General features: G+C 45.4%; 2 protein-coding genes across 11 annotated transcripts in view; one reads left to right on the forward strand and one right to left on the reverse strand.

Annotated features, from left to right (window-relative positions):
• ZXDC (ZXD family zinc finger C) overlaps positions 1–16,919 on the forward strand; it is a 50,735-nt gene extending 33,816 nt beyond the window's left edge. Inside the window, exons 9-11 of one of the 8 annotated variants that reach the window (XM_033087918.1) lie at positions 2,364–2,530; positions 4,840–4,941; positions 15,287–16,919. In XM_033087918.1, coding sequence (XP_032943809.1) covers positions 2,364–2,530; positions 4,840–4,941; positions 15,287–15,373 — 356 coding nt within the window. In that variant the 3' untranslated portion in view covers positions 15,374–16,919. Of the gene's footprint in view, positions 1–2,363; positions 2,531–4,839; positions 4,942–5,378; positions 5,433–15,286 lie in introns of those variants that run through there. The other 7 variants (XM_033087921.1, XM_033087920.1, XM_033087919.1 and 4 more) reach the window with 7 other exon arrangements.
• A 351-nt stretch (positions 16,920–17,270) lies between these two features.
• CFAP100 (cilia and flagella associated protein 100) overlaps positions 17,271–27,266 on the reverse strand; it is a 72,154-nt gene continuing 62,158 nt past the window's right edge. For all 3 annotated transcript variants that reach the window (XM_033087928.1, XM_033087929.1, XM_033087927.1), the window contains 4 exons: positions 20,971–21,106; positions 19,598–19,803; positions 18,426–18,525; positions 17,271–17,476 (listed from right to left, as the gene is read on the reverse strand). In XM_033087928.1, the coding sequence (XP_032943819.1) occupies positions 17,363–17,476; positions 18,426–18,525; positions 19,598–19,803; positions 20,971–21,106 (556 nt within the window). In that variant the 3' untranslated portion in view covers positions 17,271–17,362. The remainder of the gene's footprint in view (positions 17,477–18,425; positions 18,526–19,597; positions 19,804–20,970; positions 21,107–27,266) is intronic.

Consider the following 27,266-nt stretch of genomic DNA (forward strand, 5'->3'; position numbering starts at 1 on the left):
GGAATACAAGGCTTTGATCATATCTCTTAGACTATGACCCACACAGTTGGCATTGAGTCATTATAAAATAAATAATGAGAAATGGCTCAGATTTCTCTTATTTTTATGTTATAAAACTAGGTAATAAATATTAGATATGCGTCATTTAAATCTTGCCCACTTTTAAAAGTAACTTAAAAAGACATTATTTGGTGTCTTCTTTTAATTCATTCCATAATGGTTTTTATAATGTTCCTTGAAACATGTTTCAATATGTTTATTTGAATTAAAAAATGAAGTTGGACCTTTTATCAGAAATAAGCATATGGTGGCCAGCCATCCTGATGGTGAAGACTGACCAAGCTGCTTGGGCTTCGTGGCACACCCTAAACTGAATAAGATGAATCTGCAGCTGCAAAGTTGTAATGAAATTGTATTTAAAGCACATGAGCATTTTATTTTAAAAAATATTTTTTTTAATTGGCAAAAATATATGCTCACCATGTCTGACTCTAGCAGTAAGTAATACACACAGACATATCAGCTGCCTTGGAAACAAGCAGCCAGTTGCCCTCTTCTTGATGCATCTTCAGTACAATTTTGCTTTTACTACTTCATAACTGTCTATCAAAGTTTTAATGCGTTTTGTTATTTGAATTGGGTTTACATTACTAATAATTGCAATGGTAACTCAATTTTTAAGATGAAGAATTTTAACTCCTAGAAAGTATATTTAAATAAATTTTTAAAATAAAATTTCAATTTATGTACGTATTTTCATTACAGGGAAATGTGCTAGGGTGATAAAAGACTTCAAAGCCTAACAGCACATTCAGGTAAAATTCTAGAGGTGAGTGGAATAGCATACACATTCCAGAAGAATAGGAAGTGACTAGAATTTCTGTTACAGAAGAATGAGTGAATTTCACGCCCTAGCACCTCACCTTGCTTCCTCACCCTAGTCCCCTTCATGCTGTATTGTCTGAAAGCCAATAGAGCAATTACTGTGTTTCCCCGGAAATAAGACCTAGCCGGACCATCAGCTCTAATGCGTCTTTTGGAGCAAAAATTAATGTAAGACCTGGTCTTTTTGAGAGTGATGTGGGAAACAACTGGAGTGAGATCCAACCACCAATGAGATGAGCGGGGTCAGGAAGCAGCAGACATGATGCTTCTAGAGGCAGGTAGTGCAGCTCTGGAGCTGGAACCTTTGGGCTCAGGTGGCTTTGAAACCTTAAAGTAAAACCTGCTGTAACAAAAGACAACTTGCCCTGTGTAGTAGAGTGAACCTTCCTGTTTAAAACAGAAACTAGAGTGTAAAAAACTTAAGCAAAGAATCTAGCTGCTCTTTTTTTTTAATCTTTTTTCTTTAACTCTTTAGATCAGTTAAAAATTTTCCTGAAGAAATATTTTCTAGAAATTTAGCAAGTCCTTCATTTTCATTGGTTGCTTTTCATTTAGTTCAGTTCAAACTTGAATACTTTCATTCAGAGTAACTTGAATGATATTCATTATAAAATCATCTTTATGAAGCCATTCGTGTAAATGTGTCCAGAGATGTCTGGACATAGCAATAACCACCTAAAATTCCATGGTGCTTACTATGAGTAAAGCACTGTTCTAAACTCTTGTCACATATTTATTTATTTAGTACTCACAAAACTTTGAGGTAGGGACTGTTTGTTCCCATTTTATAGGTAGAGAACACTGAGGCTAAAGATTATGTTACTTGTTCAAGGTCAGGTAGCAGAGTCAGTGTTGGAGCCAGCCAGGATTTGAACCTCGGCCACTGGTCTCCGGGGTTTCCTACTATTCACAAACCATGTGAGTGTCAGAAAAACCTTTTCTGGATGTCAGGATTGTTATTTTCTTCTTTGTACTTAATTTTTTTAAAAAGCCTAGTTTTATGAAACCAAAGAAATGATTTTTGAAAAGGAAGCTGGACAGAAACAGTCTGAAGCAGTTTGCAGCCATTTACCATGTGCTGAGGTGCCCAAGGGTAGGATTTGATGATCTGCTTTCATTCTTCCTTCCGTTGCTGTGATTATGCTGCTCCACGTGGTTGGTTGTGCTCAGTGGTCTCAGATCTCCTGAGTGCCTGGAGCTGTTGGAGTTGGAGGGTAAGGAAGAGTCTCTATACTCAAGAAACGGGCAACTGGGGTCTGATTCCTCTGTCCAAAAGACACGTATGATAAGTTTGCTAAACTTTCTCCTGTTTTTTTCACCTCTTACCTCATGACTCTTCCCTTTCAGTAATTTTAATTCTGCAGGGCTGTGCAGAGTGACATGTAATGGGAAGGCTGTCTCTCCCAGAGTGTGGCCTTTGTGAAGGCAGGGCCTGAGCAGTACACTGTATATTGCATTATTGGTTTGTTTCATTTTAGGAGCCTTGGGGTCAATTCAGAGGAGAATGAAAGACAACAAAGTCATTCCTATTCACTTGCATGCGAGCCAGAGCAGTTGGTTGTGTGGGAACCTTGTGCTCAGCGGAGGTCTGCCAGGACCAGCTTCAGCAGCCTGGTTGCAGTGTGTTCAGGTCCAGTTACTGAAGGTAAGAGTCATTGAGCCGGGAGGAGACACGCCATAGGGGTGACTGGGTGAGAGCTGTGGGCAAGGCCTCAGTCCTTATGTCTTCCAGTGTTCCTTCCTTTCGTGAATGTCCTTTCCCCGACCCTCCTTCTAAATCATCCCAAGTCCTGTTTTATATCCTTAATGGTCTCTCCATAACTCCAGCTTTTCCTTTCTTCCCATGTGTTGCACTACGTTTGTCCAAGCTCCAAGCTTTTGTCTTCACTAGGATTGACACGTCAGTTGCAGAGCTCTCTGTGTGTGATTTCCCCCATATGGTCTGTCTTCCGTACCTTGCTGAGGTACAGACACATGTTCACGCCTGCCTTGGCCTCCGTACGGTTATCCTTTTGGGCTGCCCGAGGATCGCCATCGACAGGCACTGCGCTCCTGCTTCTGCTCATGTGGACTCCTTGTGCGGCTTGCTCTTACCGCTGCTGGCCCCTTCCCGGACCTTCTCTTTCCACAGCAGGAGTCAGGGGGCCTTGTCAGGCAGCGCTGGTCACTCCCATCTCTGGGGACTGCTTACGGCACACCAGACAACGTACCCTTTATATGTTAAACATGGTCGCTTTTTTTTTCTTCTCTATCAAACTGAGCCCCTCAATGGCAGGACCAGCCACGTCTTAGACTGTGCCCAGGACCCAGCAGGTGTCTGCAGCCACTCCACGAACACTCGTTGGACACATTCACCTCCATAGTTCTTGTGTATCGCTTTATTCCAGTCTCATTTTTGAGGAGCCAGAATAGGGAAGGAAGATAATTTGGGCTTTAGGAGTGAAGAGATTTGAAAGCTGAGGATACGTCCCTCTGACCTTGCCCACTTGCATACCACCTCATCACTGAGCATCGTCTGTGTCCTCGGCACGCTGGGGCCAATGAGCACCATGTGGCTGTGGAGGTCCAGTTAAAGACATCCTGGGACATTGGAGTCCTGAGCTGTTCTGATTGGGGAGGAGGGTAGTACTGTCCGTGGGGTCTGTAGTAATGGGAGAGGCTCCTGAAGGAGATAAGACCATGCTGGCTGTGAAGAGTGTGGAGGGTTCTGACGGGTGAAAGAGCTGGGAATGGCCTGGGTGGAGCTCGGGAGGTCCTGAAAGATGGGTCCAGCGAAGCTGTTAATAGCAAACCAGAGAAGCTGATGTGAGGGTTTCGTGGGCGGCACTTATCTGCAGAGATAAGCAGGGAAACGTGTCCCTTCCTTCCAGGTTTGGGGCCAGGGGTTTGGAGCAGGAAGGACATGAAAGACTCTCCCAAGACAGAGGCAGTGGAGGTAGGGGAGACCTGGCCCAATCTTCTGAACGTGGTTAAGGCTGGCTGGTCAGAAGTGGAGAAGGCAGGATTGGAGGTTTTGAAATGGAAACTGCGGGGATGCTGGTACCACTGGCAGAATAGGAACTAGTTGAAAAAGGAGTAGTTGGTTGTCTTCTAAGAGACATGCAATTAAAGATGTCAGCTTTGAGGCAGAGAAACCTGGGTTTAATCCTTTATCTTTCCCTTACTAGCTAGTATAGTCTTGGGGAAGTGACAAGCACTCTGGACCCCTGTTTTATTGTATATAAAATGGGAAGGATAGTGCTGTGCTTGACACACAAGGTTCTTGAGGCTGTGGAAGGAACGAGAGATGGCAGTGGTGGCAGTGGCACCAGGAGTTGAGTGGTGGGGCTGTGGGCGGTCGTGGCTGGATGTGCAGGTAGAAGACGGTGACGTGTTAAGCATTGTACCTTTCCGAATTGGACCATTAGGGGCCTGGCAGCCTCCCCCTCTTGCTAAGACTTGTGATCTCTTTGGTCCCTTCAGCTTGCCTGAGGGCTGGGGCCAGGGCAGAGGTGAGTGTACTTGTGTGGTCTGAGAAGGCCGCTGGAGAGCAGGGAGGCCATGCGGGGAGGGACACTGGAAGGCTCGACCCGAGTTCAGAAATAACCCATGGGAGAGAAATTGGCACTTGGTCTGAGGGGAGGTATACGAGTGTGGGAGAATGCAGGAGAGTTCCAGAAGGTGGGCCTACGAGGGAGGAGCAGCCAGACGGCAGGTGGTTCAGGCTCAGCTGAGCCCAATGGGCCTTGGACTGGGATCAAGGGGAAAGAATGAGGACCAGGAGGAGGGGCAAAGCAGCCCCTGAGGCCAATTAGTTCTGAGTCCTCAGGCCTCAACGGGGTCCAGGTGGTGCCTTACCTGGAATATAGTGGGTGGGACTGGTTTTACTGCGTATCACGATGACAGGACTCCTCAGGCTGAGGTAAAGAATGCTGCCACGCTCGGTTAATAAAATATGTGCTGTTGCCTCCCCAGGACGACCCTTCAGGTGAAGGAGTCTTGCCGTTGGTGCTCGGCCCACAGCCTTCCACCTCCCACCCCCTGTTCGCCATCGGTTTGCCCGTCTGTGTACTCCAGGTCTGATGCTTTACAACTCTTTGGGCTTGTTAGTAAGACTATCATGAAACTTCTAGCTTCTGAGGCTGGTCATTGAAGTGGGCCTCAGCTGGAGACTCATTGGGTTGGTTGCCAGGATGTTTGCTGTTTTCTAGGAAAGGTGGGTAAATGGCCAAGAAATAAAAGTCTAAGAATAAAGCTTAGATTTGCTCATCATTGTTCCTCCTACTTGTAAATAAGGTGAAATATACTCTCAAAATATTTTATATAGAGAAATTTTAGTCACTTTCTCCTATGGGGAATAAGCTGGCCAGTTTGAGAAAATAGACTCAGATTAGTTTGCTTGTGAGTATAGGTGGCTGTGGATAATTCAGATTTAGATATAAAATAAAGTAGCCTATCAAATTTCTAACAATTATGCTTAAATATATACATTTTTTTAATCTTTTTTTTTTTAGTTTCAGGTGCACAAGACAAAGTAATACTTAGACGTTTATCATTTATATCCCTCACACTGTGTGAACCCCCTTCCCCCATCCCTCTGACATCACACAGAGCCATTACATTTCCTCTGAATCTGTTCCTAATGCTGTACTCTGCTTCTTGTAAATATATACATATAAACTTGTAGTTGATATTCATTATTGTTCGGCTTCAGCTTCAGGTGTACAATGCAGTGATCAGGCATCTACATCATCCCTGAGGTGGTGTCATGCAGGGAGTCATGCAGGGCCTCCGGTCCCACTCCCCACATAAGAACGCAGGATATGGTGAGGCCAAAAAGGAACACCATGGAGCCATAGGTAGGGGAGTCATACCACTGTAGTTTCACTGGAGGCTGGATTCACACGACGTGCGACCTGCTGTCCGCTTTTCTGCCTGCCAACCGACCGACTCTCCTCGACTCCCCTTGACTCCACTCCCCAGTGCACCCGTGGCAGTTATATTAGTGGCCAATGGCTCAAGGGTTACAGCTGACGGCCATCTACTACCCGACCCAGCACCTTTCCACGTGAGGCCGAGAGCCTGGAAACTGCTCTCTGGGGCTCTGTCCCCACACTCCACTCCTACAAGGTCTCACCTCACAATCTACGCGACAGGTGTCTTCCCCGAGGGGCCCTGTGTTAGGAGCCTGGAGGTGAATGCAATATCCTGGACACAGCCAGGTCCTCAGGGCACAGCCAGGGTTTCTCAAGGCACCACCAGTCCTTTTGGGCACAGCCAGACTTCCTGGGCTTCTTAGAGTGCCACCAGCCTCCCTAGGCACCAGGGCCTCTCAGGGCACCGCCACTCTCTGGGCACAACCCAACTTCCTGGACACAGCCAGGGCCTCTCAGGGTACCACCACACTCTCTGGGTACAGCCCGACTTCCTGGAGACAGCAAGGGCCTCGCAGGGCACCGCCACTCTGGGCACAGCCCAACTTCCTGGACACAGCCAGGGCCTCTTAGGGCACCGCCACTCTCTCTGGGCACAGCCAGACTTCCCGGGCATAGCCAGAGCCTCTCAGGGCACCGCCACTCTCTCTCTGGGCACAGCCTGACTTCTTGGGCACAGCCAGGGCCTCTCAGGGCACCGCCATTCTCTCTGGGCACAGCCAGACTTCCTGGGCTCAATCAGGGTTCTTAGGGCACTGCCATTCTCTCTGGGCACAGCCAGACTTCCTGGACTCAGCCAAGGCTTTCAGGGCACTGCCACTCTCTCTGGGCACAGCTAGACTTCCTGGGCTCAGCCAGGGTTCTCGGCACTGCCACTCGCTCTGGGCACAGCCAGACTTCTGGACTCAGCCAGGGTTCTCAGGGCGCTGCCACTCTGGGCACAGCCAGACTTCCTGGACTCTGCCAGGGCTCGCAGGGCACTGCCACTGTATCTGGGTACCGTGCTGGAACAACAGCGGCTCACAGTAAAGGTGCTTACATATTCTCGACGGTTGCCAGTCAAGACACAAAAGCTAACATCCGCCAGTTCCACAATATGGTGGCACGTTCCCAAGCAAACAGTCAAGCAGTCCATTAAATTAGGGATAGAGGGCAATTCCCCATAGTCCATAGTCATTCGCCATGGGTGTCCTGGGGGTGAGGGACGACCTTGACCTCACCCTCATCTCCCACGGAGGACTCAGCAAACGTTTCCTCCTGGGACTACAAGTCCTGCATCCAGGCTGCCTCAGCAAGCACTTCCCAGCCCACAGGGCCGCAATGACCTTCACTTTCTCTGGTCTATGCTGGTTGGGGAACCATCCACATCTTCCCACCCCTCCACAGGGGTCCAGGTCTCCGGCAGCTACTCCTCCTGGTCTTCCTGAGACTGAGTGTTCATATGCACAAACTGCTCCACCGCCCTTCAAAGAGTTTCAGCCAACACCGTACCCTGCTCGCTGCGCCATTTGTCATGCAGGGAGTCATGCAGGGTCTCTGGTCCCGCTCCCCACATAAGAACGCAGGATATGGCGAGGCCAAAAAGGAACACCCACGGAACCATAGGTAGGGGAGTCATACCACTGTAGTCTCACTGGAGGCTGGATTCATATGACGTGCGACCTGCTGTCCGCTTTTCTGCCTGCCAACCGACCGACTCTCCTCGACTCCACTCCCCAGCGCAGCTGCGGCAGTTATATTAGTGGCTAATGGCTCAAGGGTTACAGCTGAAGGCCAACTAGCCACAGCTGATGGCCATCTACTACCTGAGCCAGCACCTGAGCCAACATGGAAATGTGAGGCCGAGAGTCTGGAAACTACTCTCTGGGGCTCTGTCCCCACAGGTGGTCTCCCTAATGAGACAAGTGTCCATCGGATACTCTACAAAATCTTTACAACATTATTGATTACGTTCCCCAAACTAATTTTGAAAACCCCGTGGCCATCTTGTGGTTACCAACTGTTTTCTAATCCCCTTACCTTCCCCCTTATCCCCACCCCGCCATCCCATCTAGCAACCCTCAGTTTTTCCTCTTCGTCTCCAAAACTTTCTGATTAGTTTCATTCACTTATTCTTTTCTTTAGATTCCACATATAAGTGAGATCATATGGTATTTGTCTTTCTCTGTCTGACTTATTTCACTTAACATAATGTTCTCCAGATCCATCCATGTTGTTGCAAATGGTAAGATTTCTTTCTTCTTTATGGCTGCGTAATACTCCATTGTATAAATGTACCACAGTTTCTTAATGCAGTCATCTATCGATGGGCATTTCGGTTGTTTCCATGTCTTGGCTATTGTGTATAGTGCTGCAATAAACATAGGAGTGCATAAAGATTTTTGAATTAGAGTTTTGGATTTCTCCGGGTAGATACCTAGGAGTGGAATTGCTGGATCATAGGGTAGTTCCATTTTCAGATTTTTGAGATACCTCCATACTGTTTTCCATAGTGGCTGCACCAATCTGCAATCCCACCAACAGTGCACAAGCGTTCCCTTTTCTCCACATCCGCGCCAGCACTTCTTGTTTGTTGATTTATTGATGATAGCCATTTTGATTGGGGTGAGGTGGTATCTCATTGTGATTTTTATTTGCATTACTCTGATGGTTAGTGAGGTTGAGCATTTCTTCACATGTCTGTTTGCCATCTGTATGTCCTTTTAAGAAAAATGTCTCTTCATGTCCTCTGCCCATTTTTTAATTGGGTTTTTTTTTTTTTGGAGTAGAGTTGGGTGAGTTTTTTATGAATTTGTGATATTAACCCCTTATCAGATATATCATTGGCAAATATCTTTTCCCATTCAGTAGGATCCCTTTTTGTTTTATTGATGCTTTCCTTTGCTATGAAAAAACTTTTTAGTTTGATGTAATCTCACATGTTTGTTTTTTCTCTTACTTCCTTGCGCGAGGGGATATATCAGTAAAAATCTTACTCCGGGTAGTGTCTGTGAAGTTTCTTCCTACATTTTCTTTTAGGAATTTTATGGTTTCAGATATTACATTTAAGTCTTTAAGCCATTTTGAATTTATTTGTTTTTTCTTTAAATTTAGTGATTTTTTCTTTTTTTAATTGGGGAAGGGGAACAGGACTTTATTGGGGAACAGTCTGTACTTCTAGCACTTTTTTTTTCCCCAAGTCAAGTTGTTGTCCTTTCAGTCTTAGTTGTGGAGGGTGCAGTTCAGCTCCAGGTCCAGTTGCCGTTGCTAGTTGCAGGGGGCGCTGCCCACCATCCCTTGCGGGAGTCCAATGGCAACCTTGTGGTTGAGAGCCCACGCTCCAACTAACTGAGCCATCTGGGATGTCAGTGGCAGCTCAGCTCCAGGTGCCGTGTTCAATCTTAGTTGCAGGGGACGCTGCCCACCATCCCTTGCGGGACTTGAGGAGTTGAACCGGCAACCTTGTGGTTGAGAGCCCACTGGCCCATGTGGGAATCGAACTGGCAGCCTTTGGAGTTAGGAGCATGGAGCTCTAACCACCTGAGCCACTGGGCCAGTCCCTTGAATTTATTTTTGTATATGTTGTAAGGAGGTGGTCCAGCTTCATTTTTTTGCATGTGTCTGTCCAGTTTTCCCAGCACCATTTATTGCATAGACTGTCTTTACCCCACCGTACATTCTTGCTTCCATTGTCGTAGATTAAATGGCCATATAGGCATGGATTTATTTCTGGACTCTCTATTCTGTTCCATTGATCTATGTGTCTGTTTTTATGCCAGTACCATGCTGTTTTGATTACTGTAGCCTTATTGTATAATTTGATGTCAGGTATTGTTATACCTCCCACTTTGTTCTTATTTCTCAAGATTGCTGAGGCTATCCGGAGTCTTTTATGGTCCCATATAAATTTTAGGATTATATGTTCTATCTCTGTGGAAAACGTCGTTGGTAGTTTGATAGGGATTGCATTGAATATGTATTTTGCCTTAGGCAGTATGGACATTTTAACTATATTAATTCTTCCTATCCATGAGCATGGTATGTGTTTTCATCTATTTATATCTTCTTTCATTTCTTTCTTCAGTGTCTTATAATTTTCTGAGTACAGATCTTTTACTTCTTTGGTTAAATTTATTCCCAGGTATTTTATACTCTTTGAAGCAATTGTAAATGGGAGTGTTTTTTTAATTTCTCCTTAGGATATTTTATTATTGGTGTATACAAATGCAACTGATTTCTGAATATTAATTTTGTATCCTGCTACTTTACTAAATTCATCTGTCAACTCTAATAGTATCTTGGTGGAGTCTTTAGGGTTCTCTATATATAGTATCATGTCATGTGCGTATAATGACAATTTTACTTCCTCCTTACCGATTTGGATTCCTTTTATTTCTTTTTCTTGTCTGATTGCTGTGGCTAGAACTTCCAGCACTATGTTGAATACAAGCGGAGATAGTGGGCAACCTTGCCTTGTTCCTGATCTTAGGGGGAATGGTTTTAGCTTTTCCCCATTGAGTATGATGTTAGCTGTGGATTTGTCATATATGGCCTTTATTATGTTGAGATATGATCCCTCTATTCCCACTTTAAGGGTTTTTATCATAAATGGCTGCTGGATTTTATCAAATGCTTTTTCTGCATCTATTGACATGATCATGTGACTTTTATTTTTCATTTTGTTAATGTGGTGTGTCACATTAATTAATTTGCGGATGTTGAATCACCCTTGCATACCAGGGATGAATCCCACTTGATCATGGTGTATGACCTTTTTAATGTATTGCTGAATTCTGTCCGCAAATATTTTGTTGAGGATTTTTGCATCTATGTTCATTAGAGATATCGGCCTGTAGTTTTCTTTTTTTGTGGTGTCTTTGTCTGATTTGGAGATTGGGGTGATAGTGGCTTTGTAAAAAGTGTTTGGGAGCCTTCCCTCCTTCTGGATTTTTTGGAAGAGCTTGAGGAGAATAGGTGATAATTCTTTTTTGAACATTTTGTAAAATTCACCTGTAAAGCCATCTGGTCCAGGGCTTTTGTTTGCTGGGAGATTGTTGATTACTGATTCAATTTCCCTGGTGGTAATCAGTCCAGTCAGGTTTTCTCTTTCTTCTTGAGTTAGCCTTGGAAGGTTGTACGCCTCTAGAAAATGGTCCATTTCTTCTAGATTGTCAAACTTGTTGGCATATAGTTGCTCATAGTAATTTCTTAAAATTTTTTGTATTTCTGTGGTGTCTGTTGTCACTTCTCCTCTTTCATTTCTGATTTTATTTATTTGGGTTCTCTCTCTTTTTTTTAATGAGTCTGGCTAAAGGTTTGTCGATTTTGTTTATCTTCTCTAAGTACCAACTCTTGGATTCATTGATCTTTTGTATTGTTTTTCTGGTTTCTGTTTCATTTATTTCCACTCTGATCTTTATTATCTCCTTCCTTGTGCTCCCATTGGGCTTATTTTGCTGTTCTTTTTCCAGATCCCTTAAGTGTGAAGATAAACTGTTGATTAGTGATGTTTCTTGTTTCTTTAGGTAGGCCTGCAATGCTATGACTTTCCATCTTAGGACTGCTTTCGCGGCATCCCATAGATTTTGGGTCATCGTGTTTTCATTTTCGTTTGTCTCAAGATATCTTTTGATTTCTTCCTTGATCTCCTGGTTGACCCATTCATTATTTAGAAACATGTTATTCAGTCTCCATGAATTGGTGTGTCTGCCAGTTTTTTTCCTGTAGTTCATTTCCAATTTCATAGCACTGTGGTCAGAGAAGACAGTTGGTATGATTTCAGTTTTCTTAAATTCATCAAGACTTGTTTTGTGGCCTAACATATGGTCTATCTTGGAAAATGTTCCATGTGCGCTTGAGAAAAACGTGTATTTTGCAGCATTGGGGTGAAATGTTCTAAAAATATCGATTAAATCCAAGTGGTCCAATGTATCATTTAAGGCTATTGTTTCCATATTGATTTTCTGTCTGGAAGACCTGTCCCTTGTTGTCAGAGGTGTGTTGAAGTCCCTTACTATGATAGTGTTACTGTTGATCTCTGTCTTTATGTCAGTCAGTACCTGTTTTATATATGTAGGTGCTCCTATGTAGGGTGCATAGATATTTACTAGGGTTATGTCCTCTTGTCGGATCGATCCCTTTATTATTATATAATGCCCATCTTTATCTTTTAATATGTGCTTCATTTTAGTTTATTTTGTCAGATATAAGTATTGCAACTCCAGCTTTTTTCTCATTTCCATTTGCATGAAATATCTTACTCCAACCTTTCACTTTCAGCCTGTGTGTGTCTTTTGATCTGAGGTGAGTCTCTTGTATACAGCATATACAAGGGTCTTGCTTTCTTATCCACTCAGTCACCCTATGTCTCTTTATTGGAGCGTTTAATCCATTTACATTTAATGTGATTATTGATAGGTACACAGTTATTGCCATTTTTAAATTTGTAGTTAGATTGTTTTCATCTTTCTTCTATTTACAGAAGTCCTTTTAGTATTTCTTGCAATGCTGGCTTGGTGGCAATAAATTCCTTTAGTTTATTCTTTTCTGGGAAGCTCTTTATCTCTCCATCAACTTTAAATGGAGATAGCCTTGCTGGATAAAGCAATCTAGGTTGTAGGCCTTTGTTTTCCATCAATTTGAGTATCTCCTGCCACTCCCTCCTGGCCTTCAATGTTTCTGTAGAAAAGTCATTTGATAGTCTTATGGGAGTTCCCTTGTATGTAACCTTTTGTCTTTCTCTTGCTGCTTTTAGGATTCTCTCTTTGTCTTTAACCTTTGCCATTTTAACTATAATGTGTCTTGGTGTGGACCTGTTTGGTTTCATCCTGGTTGGAACTCTCTGCACTTCCTGGGCTTATATGTTTGTTTTCTTTTCAGGTTAGGGAAGTTTTCGGACATGTTTACTTCAAATATGTTCTCAATCCCTTGCTTCCTCTCTTCACCTTCTGGTATTCCTATGATGCGCATGTTGTTGCGCTTGATGTTATCCCAGAGGTCTCTGAAACCATCTTCATTGTTTTTTATTCTTTTTTCTTTCTGTTGTTCCGTTTGGGTGATCTCTGCTAACTTGTCTTCTATGTCGCTGATTTGATCCTCTGCTTCATCTAACCTGCTGTTAATTTCTTCAAGTGAGTTCTTTATTTCAGCAATTGTGTTCTTTAGTTCTAACTGGTTCTTCATTATGATTCCTACATTCTTCTTTATGTCGTCTCTAAGCTCCTTAAACATTCTTACCATCCGTGTTCTGAACTCTGTCTCTCATAGGTTGGTTACCTCTGTTTCATTTGGTTCCACTTCTGAAAGTTTCTTCCATTCTTTTATTTGGGACATGTTTCTTTGTAACACCATTCTGGCTGACTCTCTGTGTTTGCTTCGATGTATTAGGTAGATCCCCTAGAGTTCTTAGTTCTTGCTGGGTTATCTTATGTAGTATGTGTTCTTTATATTTGACTTGCACTACTTCGTTCTTCTCCTCTGCGTGTGCTCCAAAGGTGACTCTTGTGTATATTGTCCTATGAAAGAAGATCTTTAATTGCTTTTCACTTGTTTGTAGGTGGGGTTAACTCCTAGGCTGACTAGTTGTGAGACTTGGCTCTGCCCACTGCAGGATGTTCTGCTGCGTGAGGGTTGACCACTTAAATGAGGTTTGGCCTCTATGGGCTCTTGTGCCTGTAGAGAATTCCCTCTGGGTGTGTGACTTGTAGGTCAAACCCGGTAGTACTCTGGTTTGGTCTGGAGTTGGTATCTGGGTGTGTTGAATCTTGTGCCTCTTAAGCTGGGCCCTGGTAGAGCAATTTCAAAACAAAGCAAATCACCAAGCACAACAACAACAAAGAAAAAAATCAAATATATTTACATGTAAAAACAGCCGACAACCCACACTCAACACAGGCAAAGATATCAAAGATATAAAGACAAAACAAAACAAAAAAAAAGCAGCACCAGTCTTGGCTTAAGCCCACCAAGTAATCTCCAGGTTGTCCTCTGCTGTACCAAAGAGTCCTCTGTGTATTGTGCAGGCAGAGCTGGTCACCTGGTGGCTAGAGTGACGTTGGGACTGCAGTTCTAGATGAGTGGGGCTGAGGGGTCTGGATGGTAGTTTCTACAAAGTCAATGCAGTTTCTGCCCTTGCCTGCACATATGCACGCTGAGAGTAGCAGCACCAGCCCTGTGTCCAGTTCTCCTGAGTCTTAGAGCACTTCTTCTGTGTGTGTGTGTGTGTGTGTGTGTGTGTATGTGTATGTGTGTGTGCACGCGCGGCGGGTAGGAGATTTCTGAGCTGCTGAAAGCCCAGAGCTGTGTCTGCTGCCTACTGCTGATCCCTGGGAGTGCCTCCGCAGTTGTAATTGCCCTGCCCTAGGCAGCCCAGAAAGGGTGGGGGCTGGGGATGGAGGGGTCTTCTCTCTCCCAGCCCAGGAAAAATCACACTCTTCCCAGCCTCTCCCCTGGGTCAGAGCTGCATGCCGGTCTTCCTAGAGCCTGAGCACTACAGCTCCTCTGTAATCTGACACTACTTTTTAGTTCAGGGGCCAGTTTAAGTCTCTGGAAGGGCGGGGGTAGGATTGGGAGTGTGAGGGGAGCGGCCCAGGTATGGAGTTTGTGTCCTTTGTCAGGCCTAGGGCCCAGCTGGAGGTCTCAGCTGAGGTTATTGCCTCAAACACTGGATATGCTGCCTCCTCAGTGGGAGAGATCAGCTGTGGGACGCAGAGAAAGAGCCCATCTCCTGGCTTTTGTGTTCTCTGTTTTATCCTGGGATCCCCTGCCTTAAATATATTTTTAAAAAATCCATACAAATAGTAATTTTAGTTTTCTTGTATTCAAGTTTGGCTGTTAAACATTTTCCTTAATGTCAAAAATAAATATGAATGACGTGCTGGTGTGAGGAGGGGGTGGGGGTTCAGGGCTCCCAGACTGCTGGAGTGGGGGTAAATTGGAAGGTGGTTTGACCACATATCCAGAAAGTCTCATCAGTGTCTGCTGCCTTCTGTCTGGCATTCCGCTCACGAGATCACTGCTAAAGAAATCAGGTAGGATATAAATAGCGAAAAGCTGGTCATCGTGGCCCCGAATCTAATGATGTAGGAATGTTTCTCTAGTAGGAGGAGATGGAGTAGATGGGTAATGGTGCAGCCCTGTGGCTAGAAGCCTGGTCAGCCACTGGTGATGCAGATGGACACCTAGTAACTGGGAAAGGGGCTTCCCACATAAAAAAGGAGGAAAAAAGGGTTACCAGTTAAACAAGGACAGTTTCATTTTTGAGAAAATGTACAACACAGTATTGAGTTTATTTTTCCTTATTTTTGTTTATATTTAAATTTCTTTTTTCAAGAAACATATGTTTAAAATAAGGGGGGGAAACAAGTTCTTTTTAATTGAGAAAGGTCAGAAGCACCCTACTGGCTGGCCCTTCAGTTGGTGAGTGGCTGCAAGGCTGCCTTCTGTGAAGTGGTCCTGCACCGCCTCAGCACTTCGCTCTGCCCCCCTCACTACTCTGCTTTGTTTTGCAGGAGGTGCTTCCTGCAGCTGAAGGGGCTGCTGGGTCTGAGGACATGCACGGCACAGGCAGCACTGTCAACCTGCGGAACCTGCAGTGAAAGCAGGCCTCTGCCTGGAGGACCTGAGGGCGATGCTTCTAGTCTGTGTCCCCACAAGATTCTGTTACGTGGTCTTACAATCCACTTGGTTTCTGCTCAGAAGGCCAGCCTAGTTCTTCAGAGACTTTTGGGTACATTTGTTGACAATGTTTTTCTTACATTTTATTAGGAACCAGTTTGGGGCTGTATTACTTGAAACGGCCTTGTCCGAGCAGAGAGCTTCAGTGAGCCAGGGAATGCCTTCCAAGCAAAGCACACACTCTTCTGTAGTTGCCTGTGTGCGTGCATCCTTTGTCCTGTTAGACCTGAGCCATGAAGCACTTGTTGCATTTAAAAGACAGACTTGGGCAGGAAATGGAGTACAGGTTCCCTAGTCAAATACAACTTTATCTGTAGTAAAACCAGCTTTGGTGTTTTCAGCATTTGCCCTGAGAGAGATCTAGAAATCCTGTTTTCCTTTTTTGAGAGCTGTGTAACAGGTCCTTTCCAAACCCTTGGGTGGTGGTCATGGTGGGGTTGATTTTGACACATTGTGAAGGAGAAGTGGGCCTGTTGTCACAGAAAGGCAAACTCTAATCCATGTTCTGGCAGACCAGGCAGGTAATTGCTGTGAGAGGAAAATACTGGGGGTGAGGTGGGCATATTGGGGGCCCTGTTAGCAAGCCCTCCGTGTAGACCAAATTTCAACCATATAGTTTGGGGATGGTTGATTTAAAACTTGCAGAATAATTTTTCTAATTTCTGTATTTGGTATTAACATTTAATAGTAATTTGACAGTGACTTATAAAGTAACGTTCTGAAACTAAATTATGCGCAGGACTACAATGATGGCATGTCTGTTTTTGTGGAGGTTGAAGATGTGCATATCATATTACTGTGTATTTTTATAGAGTAAGCTCTGTCTTGCAAAAGGAGACGAGTTGATAACCTTGCACATATTTATTTGTTAGTTAGCGGACTGGACGTGTTCACACAGAAATGCTGTGTTGTCCTTATGCCTTTTGAAATGTGTGTTTATTCAGATGCTATTTTGGTTCTTAGACTTGGAATCATCTAAATTCTGCCTGTCTGTTTCTTTGTTTCTTGAATTTTTGGACTTGGACTTTTGGGAGTGACCCCAGCATTGCATTGTAACTCCTCTCTCGGTCCTGTTTTAAGGTGCCATCTATTTCAGAGTGCTTGTCTACCCAAAGGAATTCAGGCCCCATTTATAAGTGTTCTTACAGAACTCTGTGCTGTGTCACAGACTACAGTTCTGTGCCTACCTGGCACCTCAGCTTCCAGGTCCTCCAGAAGCCCCCTCCCTCCACAAGGAGCTAGGCCAGTCTGCCAGTGTGGCCTTGGAAACTGGGTGGCCTGGTAGCCACACTGCACTGGCTTCTGAATGAGGATGTGTCACTGGACCTTTCTCTCGCATGTCCCCCAGTGAATGTCCACCACCGAGTGATTGGTACTGGCTGTTAGTTTTCTGGGCACTGAGGTTCCTTGCTGGCAATGGCCCCAACTCCTAGTGCAAATAAATAAAAGTTTTTGTATAGTCACGCACTGAAGATTTTGCTTGGCTTAATTTAAGGAACTGTGAGTAGTGTTGAAGTCATTTGTTCCTTCAGTTAGTAGTATTAACCATTCTATATGCTCAGCTTGCTGCTTACTTTTGTCTTTTCATTGGGTCTAAGCCCCACACCACACCCCACGGTGGAATTGGCTTTTGTCGCTCCAAGCAGTCATTTAGATGGGAGCTAAGAAGGGCTCCTCCCCTCAAGAATTTGCTTATGGTTAAATGATTCAGGAGGGGTGCTAGCATTCGGTAGCAGGGTCTGCTTCCTTACACAGGCCTTAGACACCCAAGAGTCATGGGGTTTATTTCACAGGAGTAAGGAAATGTACAGCATGAGACCATGAGGGGCACGGGGAAGCAGCCCTGACGCAGCCCCGTGTGCGTCCTGCTGCCCTCTGTCCCGTGCCGTCAGCCAGACCAGCGGCTGCAGTCAGGTGAAGAAGAACAGCTGCTCCTGCTTGTCCTTGTCTAGGGACTTGTGCTTAAGCTCCTCCGTGGTTTTCAGGGCCGGGGGCTTGGAGCGGCATACCAGCCTTCTGCCTCTCTGCAGAGGAAGCGTACTCTCTGAGCCTCTGCCTGTGGCCTCAGTGCACCAAAGGTGCCACCTAGATGCCGAGGTTGTGCCTCTGCCTCCAGCATGCTAGGAGGCTGGGGAGCTGGGGCTGTGGGGCCCCATGGACTGTCAGCCTCAGGTCACTCCTGGTCAACCACAGGCTGAGGCTGGAGTTGCTGAGCTGACTGAGGATGTGAGTCTGTCCAGCACTAAAGCCTGTGCCCTGGGTTCCAGCTCCTGCATGTGTGAGGGGCAGTGGCAGGGGGAACAGCTGGAAACACAGATGGGAAATACTGGCATAAACAGAGGGAACCCGTTTCTTGCTGTGGGCGTTCTTGGGGGCCCTTCAGTGTCTGCCATTCCCCACAGGACAGTGTGGGAAGTGCTGGTCTGTTTCTGGGGGCCATGGCAATCAGCTTCGTTTGTTGGGGGCCATGTTCAGGCACGGTCCTGCTTTAGAGACCACACCACCTGTTGCCAGGGCCAGAACGCAAGTGGCTGCTCCTGCCCGTTTGCTGTGGGGTGGAGGTCTTGGGACACAGCAGTCCGGGGGACGCCTAGTGGCGAAATGGACTTGGCCTGGGGTATAGGTTGTGTGGTGGGACCCTGGGGATACTGAGCTGTTCGTGCCAGCTCTCTGAGCTGAGGGCCTGTACCTGGGAGGGCTGGGAGGGCATGGCCAGGCCAGTCACTGACTAGGAGTGTGTACAGAAGGGCTTCTGGAGGAAGGGGATGGCAGCCCTTGGGCAGCAGGGGCAGTGGACCCAGGCACAGGAGACCCTGCTCCATACTGGTCTTGCTCTCATGGCCCTAGAACCCTTGTAATAGCATTTGCAAAGGCATCCAGGCTTGGCTGGAAGGCCCCTGCTGCTCCCAGCCCTGCAGTGCTTGGTCGTGGGTCCCTTCCCAGGCAGTGACTCCCCAGGGCCACCCTACCCACCTTCTTTTTGATCTCTGCCTGGGCCTGGGCCCGGGCCTGGGCCCGTTGCAGACGCTCCTCCTGCAGCTGCTTCTGCATCTTGGCCTTCTCTTCCCGGATTCTGGCAGCAGAAGATGGACTAAGGACTGCAGGGGCCAAGGGAGGCTGCCAGCTCCTCTTCCAGCTCTTTCCTACACAGTCCTCAGGCCACGGCCTACCCTCTTCTGAGAAAACCCCCACTCCTCTCCACCCTTCCCTGCTAGGGCAGGGCCTTGGTTCTGCCCCTGCTCGTTGGAAGTGGGGGTTGTCCCAGTTCTGGGCTCCTCTGGAACATCATTTAAGGGTCATCATCTCATACACTCAGGAGGTCCAGGTTCCTGGAACCCCATCCCTGGTTGCTGATCCACGTGCCCATGGCTTCTCCATTGTCATCCTTGAAGGCCTGGCCCTAGCAAGGTTAGTCTTGTTTCCTTCCTCTCTGTATTTCTGGTCCTCAAACCTTTGCCCAGTGTCTGCTCTAAGTAGGGTACCAGCGACACAGGAAGAACCCCTGTGCTTATGGGAGAGAGACATGACTGCAGATGGCTGTGTCTCAGGGCTCTGCACAGAAGTAAATGAATGAGGCAGTCCACAGGCCAGAGGAATCAGTCCCTGGAAGTCACCTGCACCCACTGGGCCTGTGGGGAGTTCCCGGGCCTCCTCTTGGAGGGCGGGCCCACACCACCCGTGTCCAGTGTTCTGACACTGCCAGCTTTGCCTTTATGCCCCTGCCACTAAACCCTGGGTTCCCCCCAGCTGCTTCCCAAGTCTCTGCATTTTCCCTACCCTGGGCTCTGGCAGTGCCAGCCTCTCTCCCTCCAATCCAGCCAGGAAAATGGCCATTGCTGTCCCTTGTCCTTGTGGGGGAGGCCGTGCGGGCCACGCCTCCCTTTGGCTCCTGGGTTTCCTGGCTCCCCAACATCCCCCCTCCACAAGAGGGGCTGCTGTCACTGGGGCTGAGCCACAGCCCTCCAGACTCCCCCAGACCCCTGGCTTCTGGCTCTCCCAGCATGGGCCACGAGGGTCCTATCTCCTGGTTCAGGAGCTCTTGGAGGGCAGGGCACCCAGGCCAGCTGGGAGAAGGAGTGTGGAGGGTGGCCTCGGCCACAGGGCCCTCTCTGTGTGAGGCTGCTGGGTGGAGTCTGGGCCCTCACCTCTGGCGCTGCTCCTTCTCCTTGGCCTTCTCGGCCTGCTCAATTTTGACGTGGGGCACACGCTCCAGGTTCTCAAGCAGCTCATCCAGTTGTTGCTCAATGATGGTCAGCATCTGCACAGTGCCCAGGTTGGACTCCTGCTGGGTGCCGACACAGTTCCGGTACACAGCCAGCACCTTGTGGTTCAGACTCTCCAGCACCTTGTCCTGCGAAACGGCAGGCCTCCATTGGGATCTTGCGGGCCTGTGCCTGCTCACGCTCCATGGTCTACCAGGCCTCTTGCCCTAGGTGAGCCATGGTGGACCTCGCTGGGGCCCAGCCTGGCACAGGTGGGCACTCAGGAAGCATGGTGAAAACAGAGCCTGGACACCTGGACTCTCCTTGGCCAGAGCTGTGACCCCCTTGCCCTCCTGTGGTCAGCCAAATCCTGGATTCCAGCCCTACAGGCTCAGGCCTGTGCCTTCCCCAGCTACCTCAGTGTGCCCACTGACTCCCAGTTCCCTCTTCCAGGGAGCCCTCCTGTTCTGCCCCTGCACTGACCTCAGTTCCCCACAGGACCATATCGTGTGACCAACTTTCTGTGTGGCTCTGGGCAGATAAACTCCCCTCGCAGCCTGTTCTGACATTGAGAAAACTGTTAATGACCCCTGCCACATGGAGTAAGCCTGAGGATTAAATGAGGGACAGCAGGCAAAAAGGCTTAGGTGAGGCGTGGGGCACAGCCAGTGCCCTGTGTTGTCTGGCAGGAGGCTGGATGCACTTGCCTGCTCATTGTGGCATCCCTTGTACCTGACCGAGTACCTGGCACACTCAACAGGGATTTGAATGAATGAGGAAGCTGGATCCACATGGCCCTTTGCATGCTGTCAGGAAGGGTGTGTGCCAAATCCTGGTCCCACTTCCTGGAACATCCCCGGCTTTCTGTGTCCTCAGAATTCTCTCACCCACCCAGCCTGGCCTGGGGATGTGCCTGTCTTCCTCCCAGCAAGGTCACCTACTGGGTACATTGTATATGTTTAAGCAGCAGACATATTTGTTGAATGAAAGAAGGAATGGAGGAGGGGTGTTGGGCAGGTGAACAGCCATGGGGCAGAAATACAGAGTGGCTTGGGTTTGGGGACCAAAGGCCTTCTCCAGCCAGTGCCCTTAGGTCAGGTCCACAGAGCCTGGAAGGTGGCAAGGGGCCACAGCAGCCCCAGAGCACAGCCAAGCCTGGGGCTTTGCTTCCCTGCTATCAGAGCTCCAGGCACTGGGTCTCATCCCAGAAGGTGCCTGGAATGGATACCACTTCCCCACCCCTCCGCCCGCCACCAGCATGTGGCACCTGCACTCTTTCCACTCCCAGGGCCCGCTAGCTGTCCTGGGGGTCCTACCTCCTGAGCACCCTTGTACTCGCCGAAATGGAAGACTCGGGCTTTGAGCTCCAGCTCAGCGGCAGTCTCCTCTTCCTTGGTGATGGACATCATCAGGGTGGTGATCAACTGCTTCAGCTGGTTGACTTCCCTGTCCCTGGATGGGGGACCAGTAGGGCCCTGCTCACTCAGCACAGCCCTGGGCACTTCACCATTCTGAACCTGACACCCCGCCCCCCCCACACCCACACCCACACACACCCCTGCGGCCGTTGTCCTGAGGGCTAAAGGACCATGACTGCAAAGTGCATGTCCAGGGGTCAAAGGTGCTGTGAGATGCAGGGGTTAAATTTGTGATCTTTAACAATTGACACTAAAAAAAAAAAAAGTTTTTAGTATATTCACAAAGTTGCACATCATCACCATGACTTAATTTTAGACCATTTTCATCACCCAGAGAGAAACACAGTATTATCCATTAGCAGTCACTCCCCATTTTTCCCTCTCCTCTTACTGTGTCGCTTTCCTGGACGTTTTATAAACATGCAGCCTTTTGTGTCTGACTGATTCAACGCAATTTTTCAAGGTACACCCAAGTTAAGGCATGTATCAGAACTTAATTCCTTATGACCACATAGTAGTCCATGGTGTGGACAGACCAGACTGCTGACCCACTCATCCATAGAAGGACATGGTGGTTTCTACATTTTGGCTCTTGGGAATAATATTGCTATGAACGTTCACAGACAGGTTTTTGTGAGGATATGTTTTCAGTTCTCTTGGGTATATACTGGGGGTGCCAAAACAATGTATACACATTTTAAGCAATGTTATCTATGCATTACTTTTCGAAGTTGAATTACAGTAGCAATAAGTAGTATGACATTTGCTCAAAAGATGGCATTAAATCAAATGAATGCTAGTGTCACCATGCAACAGACAGGACCGTCAAAGAAAATGGTGGAAGCACAGTTGTTCGAGAAGCGCAAGACCATTTTGAAGTATTTGAAATTTGAAAATGTTCTCCTGACTTAACACTCCTTGACTTCTACTCATGGGGGACCTAATGGATGTGGTGTACTGTAGAAAACCGGCTACACTGGCAGTTCTTCGGGAAGAAATTGAAATGGTATGCGCAGTGATACAAGTGGACACTTGGGTCAACGTTGCTCAAGCAGTAGTTAGCCGTAATCAGAAGTGTCTGGACGCTGATGGTAACCACTTTGAGCACCTCTTGTAATTGCAGAAGTCAAATGTGACTTGTATTCATCTTTTGTTATTGGTATATATTGAGTATTACAATTGTAATACAGTTTTTTTTTTCTTAAAATGTGTGTACTTGTTTTGGCACCCTTTGTATTCAGGAATTGAATTGCAACAATCAGTTTTTAAATGATATAATAAATTTTATGTTGGGGTTTCCCAAGCTGGAATCCCGGCTCAAGCATTAGTTCACCCAGTGCAGGCAGCTGCACGCAAGTCCTGGTCATAGTGACCACATGGACTTCTGGCCACTTCGCCAGCCATGCCTGGGAGGCTCGTAGGTGTCCCCCTACCCTCACAATGATTTTGTGGCTATCCATTTGTTGATAGAACCTACTGACATTTTCTCAACTTAAGCAAAGTGCCATGGGCAGTTGGTGTTTTGCCCACTGGGGGTCCCATGGTCTGTCACATGCACTGCCACAGACGTGCAGGCCACAGCTGTGGGGCCAAGGATTGAAACCAGAAGCCTGTGAGTGTGAGGGGTACTGAGCTGGTCTGGCTGGTTCTTCTAGGCCGAGGCTCAGAGGGGGTAGCCAGAGAGCCACATGCAACTCACACACACACCACACCTGCCTGGGCACTGGTGGGGCACAAGCAGGTCTCCTAGGATGACAACAGAGAGCACTTCCTGGTGTCAGGCCCAACTGCCCTCCAACCCTGAGTGCCCACTGCAGGAACATGCATTTGGAGTCAGTGGCACCTCTCATAAAGGATACATGATTGCATTTGGCTTTAACCTAATTTTTAATCCTTCACTTTCAATGGCTTAACTGGTCAGTGTGCTATGCTCCAGCTGGCACTGTGCTGCTTCACCTCTACCCTTCTTTATTATATGGACATGGTGTGGTGTTTTTTTGTTTTTCTATTTTTTTTCCAGGTGATTGGGATAATTTCCCCCTACTAGTTCTCTTTAAATGTAAAATTATTGGGTCACAATCTTTTCTCCTCAGCTAGATCCCACCTGCAATTTACAGGAAGTGCAGAGGTGAGGCACTTGGAACAAGCTGCTCAGTGTTGATCCCCAGACTGGTGTGCATATCACTTGCATGTTTGTCAGAAATGCAGAGTCCAGGCCTTGCCCAGGACCTGCCCCATCAGAGACTTTATTTTACAAGATCCCTGGGGAAGTCCAGCACACAGAGTCTGAGGAGCACTTTCCTGCCAGAAAAGTGACCTGGTTTTTTCCAAGTGGACTGCAGGGGGACAACAAAATGAAGAGGGAACCTATAGATCAAAAGGGATTTAAAGACGCAACCAAATGCAGAGTGTGATCTTGTTTGGATTCTAATTCAAACAGCTTAAAAACACCATCACTTATGGATTATGGATACTAAATATTAAAGATTACTGTGGTTTTTTTTAGATATGATGATAGTATTGAGGTTATGTTAAAGAGCCCTATCTTTAGAGATATCTACTGAAATATTTACAGATGAAATAATACAGGGCCTGGAATTTGCTTCCAAATAATAAAGGGAGATGGGGAAGTGAGTAGGGTCCAGGTGAAAGGAGATTGGCTATGAGTTGAACACTGCTGAAGCTGGTGATGGGACTGGGGACTCATTATACTACTCTCTCTATTTTTGTATGTTTATATGTTTGAAATTTTCTTAGAGCTATTGGGATGGATTGGAGAAGTTATAAGAAGTTTTTGAAAAAGTAACAAGAAAGAAGATTCCTTCATAAATACCTAGAAACATAACCAGAAAGTTTACTAGAGTGGTATTAAAGAAAACAACCAATGTGAAATGTGAATAAGATTCAGAAGACCAAACAAAATAGTGAGAGTTTCTTACAGAAATAGCAGCAAAAAGAACAAAAACAAAATATTTTTAATACAGGAAGATAGCAGAGTAGGAAGCAGCAGGAATCTGTCTCCCCAATCTAGACAGCAATCACACTGGCAGAATCTGATAAAACCATTTTGGAATGCTGGAGTCTATTGAACACTTGCAACTTCCAGGGGAAGCCTTGGGCAGTAATTGCAGTTAATTTCAGTCAATGTCAGCTCTGAGCATAGTAGCAGCTACCCAGCCAACACTCCCAGCCATGTGGCAGGCAGCTGTGCAAACTTCCTGGAGCTGCTTGCACAGCCTGTTGGAGCTAGGGTGGGCAAAAAGGACCATGTCTTTCAAATACTGGGAATCTGTGTTCTGACCACTGGTTGGTGCTTCTGATTACAGAGGTGCAGACAAACAGGTAGCCATTGTTGCACCCGTGCCGCAGAGTTGCAACCTCCTCCTCCTTGGCTGCAGTGACTTCCAAGGAACTTAAGGGCTGGTGCTCTTCCCATCCCCTTCATTGTTTTTTTCTTTTTCCCCTTATGAGAACCAGATACTAAAGACCAAGGATATTAAAAAACAACAGTGTATATGGGGAAAAATAGAAAATGACTGTGCATGCCCAGGGAAAGTTTCAGAAAAAAACTAAAATGACCTTAAGTTTATACTTCAGGCTCAGCACAGAGAACTTTCAAATGAAAACAATAACAAACAAAACCCTGGGGTAGGGAGAGAATCTGATTTCTAGAGTTATCACATTATTAGATTTGAGTGTTCAATGTTTAACAACAATAACAACAACAAAATCACAAGGCACACACAAACACAAGAAAGCATGGCCTGCTCAGAGGGAAAGAAATCAACAGAAACTCTCCCTAAGAAAACCTGGTGAGAGATACACTAAATTCTGGAGCTGAAAGTACAATAACTGAAATGAAAAATTCACTAGAGGGATTCAAAGGCAGATTTGAGCAGGAAGAAGAAAAATAAGTGATATTGAAGACATGACAATGGAAACTATCAAGGCTGAGGAACAGAAAGGAAAAAGACAAGAAAAGCAGATAGAGCCTAAAGAATCTGTGGAACATCATCAAGAGGACCAATATATGCATCTTGGGTGTCCCAGAAGAAGAAGAGAAAGAAAGGTGTAGAGAAAATATTTGAAGAAATAATGACTGAAAACTTCCCACATAGGATGAAAGACATGAATGTAAACATCCATAAAAAACCAAAACCAAACACACACACACACACACACACACACACACACACACACACACACACACCAAGGAACTCAAAATAAGAGGATATCAGACACCCACACTGAAACGCATTATAATCAACTGTCACAGAAAAACCAAAAGCCAAAGCCAAAGAATCTTGAAAGCGGCAAGAGAGAAGATCATTACATATAAATGATCTTAAATAGGTTATCAACAGATCTCTCATTAGAAACTTTGGTGACCAGAAGACAGTTGATAACGTTCAAAGTACAAAAACAAAAAACAACAAAAAAAACAACAACACTGTCAACCAAGAATCCTATGTCTGGTAAAACTGTCCTTTAAAAATGAGGAAGAAGTGAAAACATTCCCAGATAAACAAAAGCTGATGGAAATCAGAGATGAAAGAAACCTAAAGTGCAACATACCAAAGTTTATGGGACAATACAGAAGTGGTGCTTAGAGAGAAATTTATCGCTATAAACACTTACATTTAAAAAAAAGAAAGTTGTTTGAAAATCAACAACCTAACTTGACAACATAAAGAACTTCTAGAAAAAGAACAAATTAAACCCAAAGCTAAAAGAAGTAATGAAATAATAAATATTAGAAGAGAAAAACAAAATAGAGAATAGAAAAACAATTGGTTCTTTGAAAAGATCCACAAAATTGACAAATTTTTAGCTTAGATGGACTAAGGAAAACACCAAAATACTAAAATCAGAAATGAAATTGGGGGCATTACTACTGATTCTACAGAAATAAAAAGGATTATAAGGTACTATGAACAATTGTAGCCCCCCAAATCGGACAACTTAGATAAAATTAAAAATTCCTGAAAACCCAAAATTTACCAAGACTAAATCATGTAGAAAATATGAATAGACCTACAGCCAGTAAGGAGATTGAATCAGTAATGAAAAAATCTAATACCAATCCTTAAAGATTTTCAAAAAGTTGAAGAGAAGGGAATAACACTTCCTAACTCATTCTATGAGACCAGAATAACAATGATGCCAAAGCCAGTCAAAGACACCACAGGAAAAGAAAGTACAGACTAATATCCCTTATGAACACTCATGCAAAAACTTCAGCAAAATATTAGCAAACAGAATTTAGCAGCATATTAAGAGGGTTATACAACATGACCAAGTGGGACTTATTCCTGGAATGCAAGGATGGTTCTAAAGTACAACAATCAAGGTAATATACCCCATGAACAGAATGAAGGAAAAAAACTCACAGAAGCATCTCGATTGATGCAGAAATAGGAACTAACAAAATCCAACAGCCGTTCATGATAAAACACTCAACAAAATAGGAATAAAAGGAAACTACCTTCACGTAATGTAAGCCATATATAAGAAACCCATAGCAAACATCATACTCAATGGTGAAAGACTGAAAGTTTTTCCTATAAGATCAGGAACATAGTAAAGATGCCCACTTTCACCACTGCTATTCAACATAGTACTGGAAGTTCTAACCAGAGCAATTAGGTAAGAAAAATAAATAAAAGGCATTGAAATTGGAAAGGAAGAAGTAAAATTATCTGTTTGCAGATGATATGATCTTATATGTAGAAACCCCCAAAGATTCCACAACAAAGCTGTTAGAATTAATAAATGAACTCAACAGAGTCAACAAAATCAGTTGTATTGAAAAAAAAATCATAATCTGAAAAGAAAAACAAAAAAACATTCCTTTACAATAACATCAAAAAGAAGAAAATACTTAGGAATAAACTTAGTCAAGAAGGTGACTTATAGAATGAAAACTACAAAACACTGTTGAAAGAAAGACATAAATAAATGGAAATACAGCCCATGTTTATGGATTAGAAGACAATATTCTTAAACTGCGAATACTACCCAAAGTGATCTACAGATTCAATGCAATCCCTATCAATTCCTTTTTTTTTTTTTGCCAGAAAAAGAAAAACCCATCCTAAAATTCAAATGGAAACTCAAGTGACTGTAAGTAGCCAAAAACAATCCTGGAAAAGAACAAAACTGAAGGACTCACACTTCCTGATGATTTCAAAGCT

Source organism: Rhinolophus ferrumequinum, chromosome 19 (assembly GCF_004115265.2).
Source record: "Rhinolophus ferrumequinum isolate MPI-CBG mRhiFer1 chromosome 19, mRhiFer1_v1.p, whole genome shotgun sequence".
NCBI classification, from domain to species: Eukaryota; Metazoa; Chordata; class Mammalia; order Chiroptera; family Rhinolophidae; genus Rhinolophus; species Rhinolophus ferrumequinum.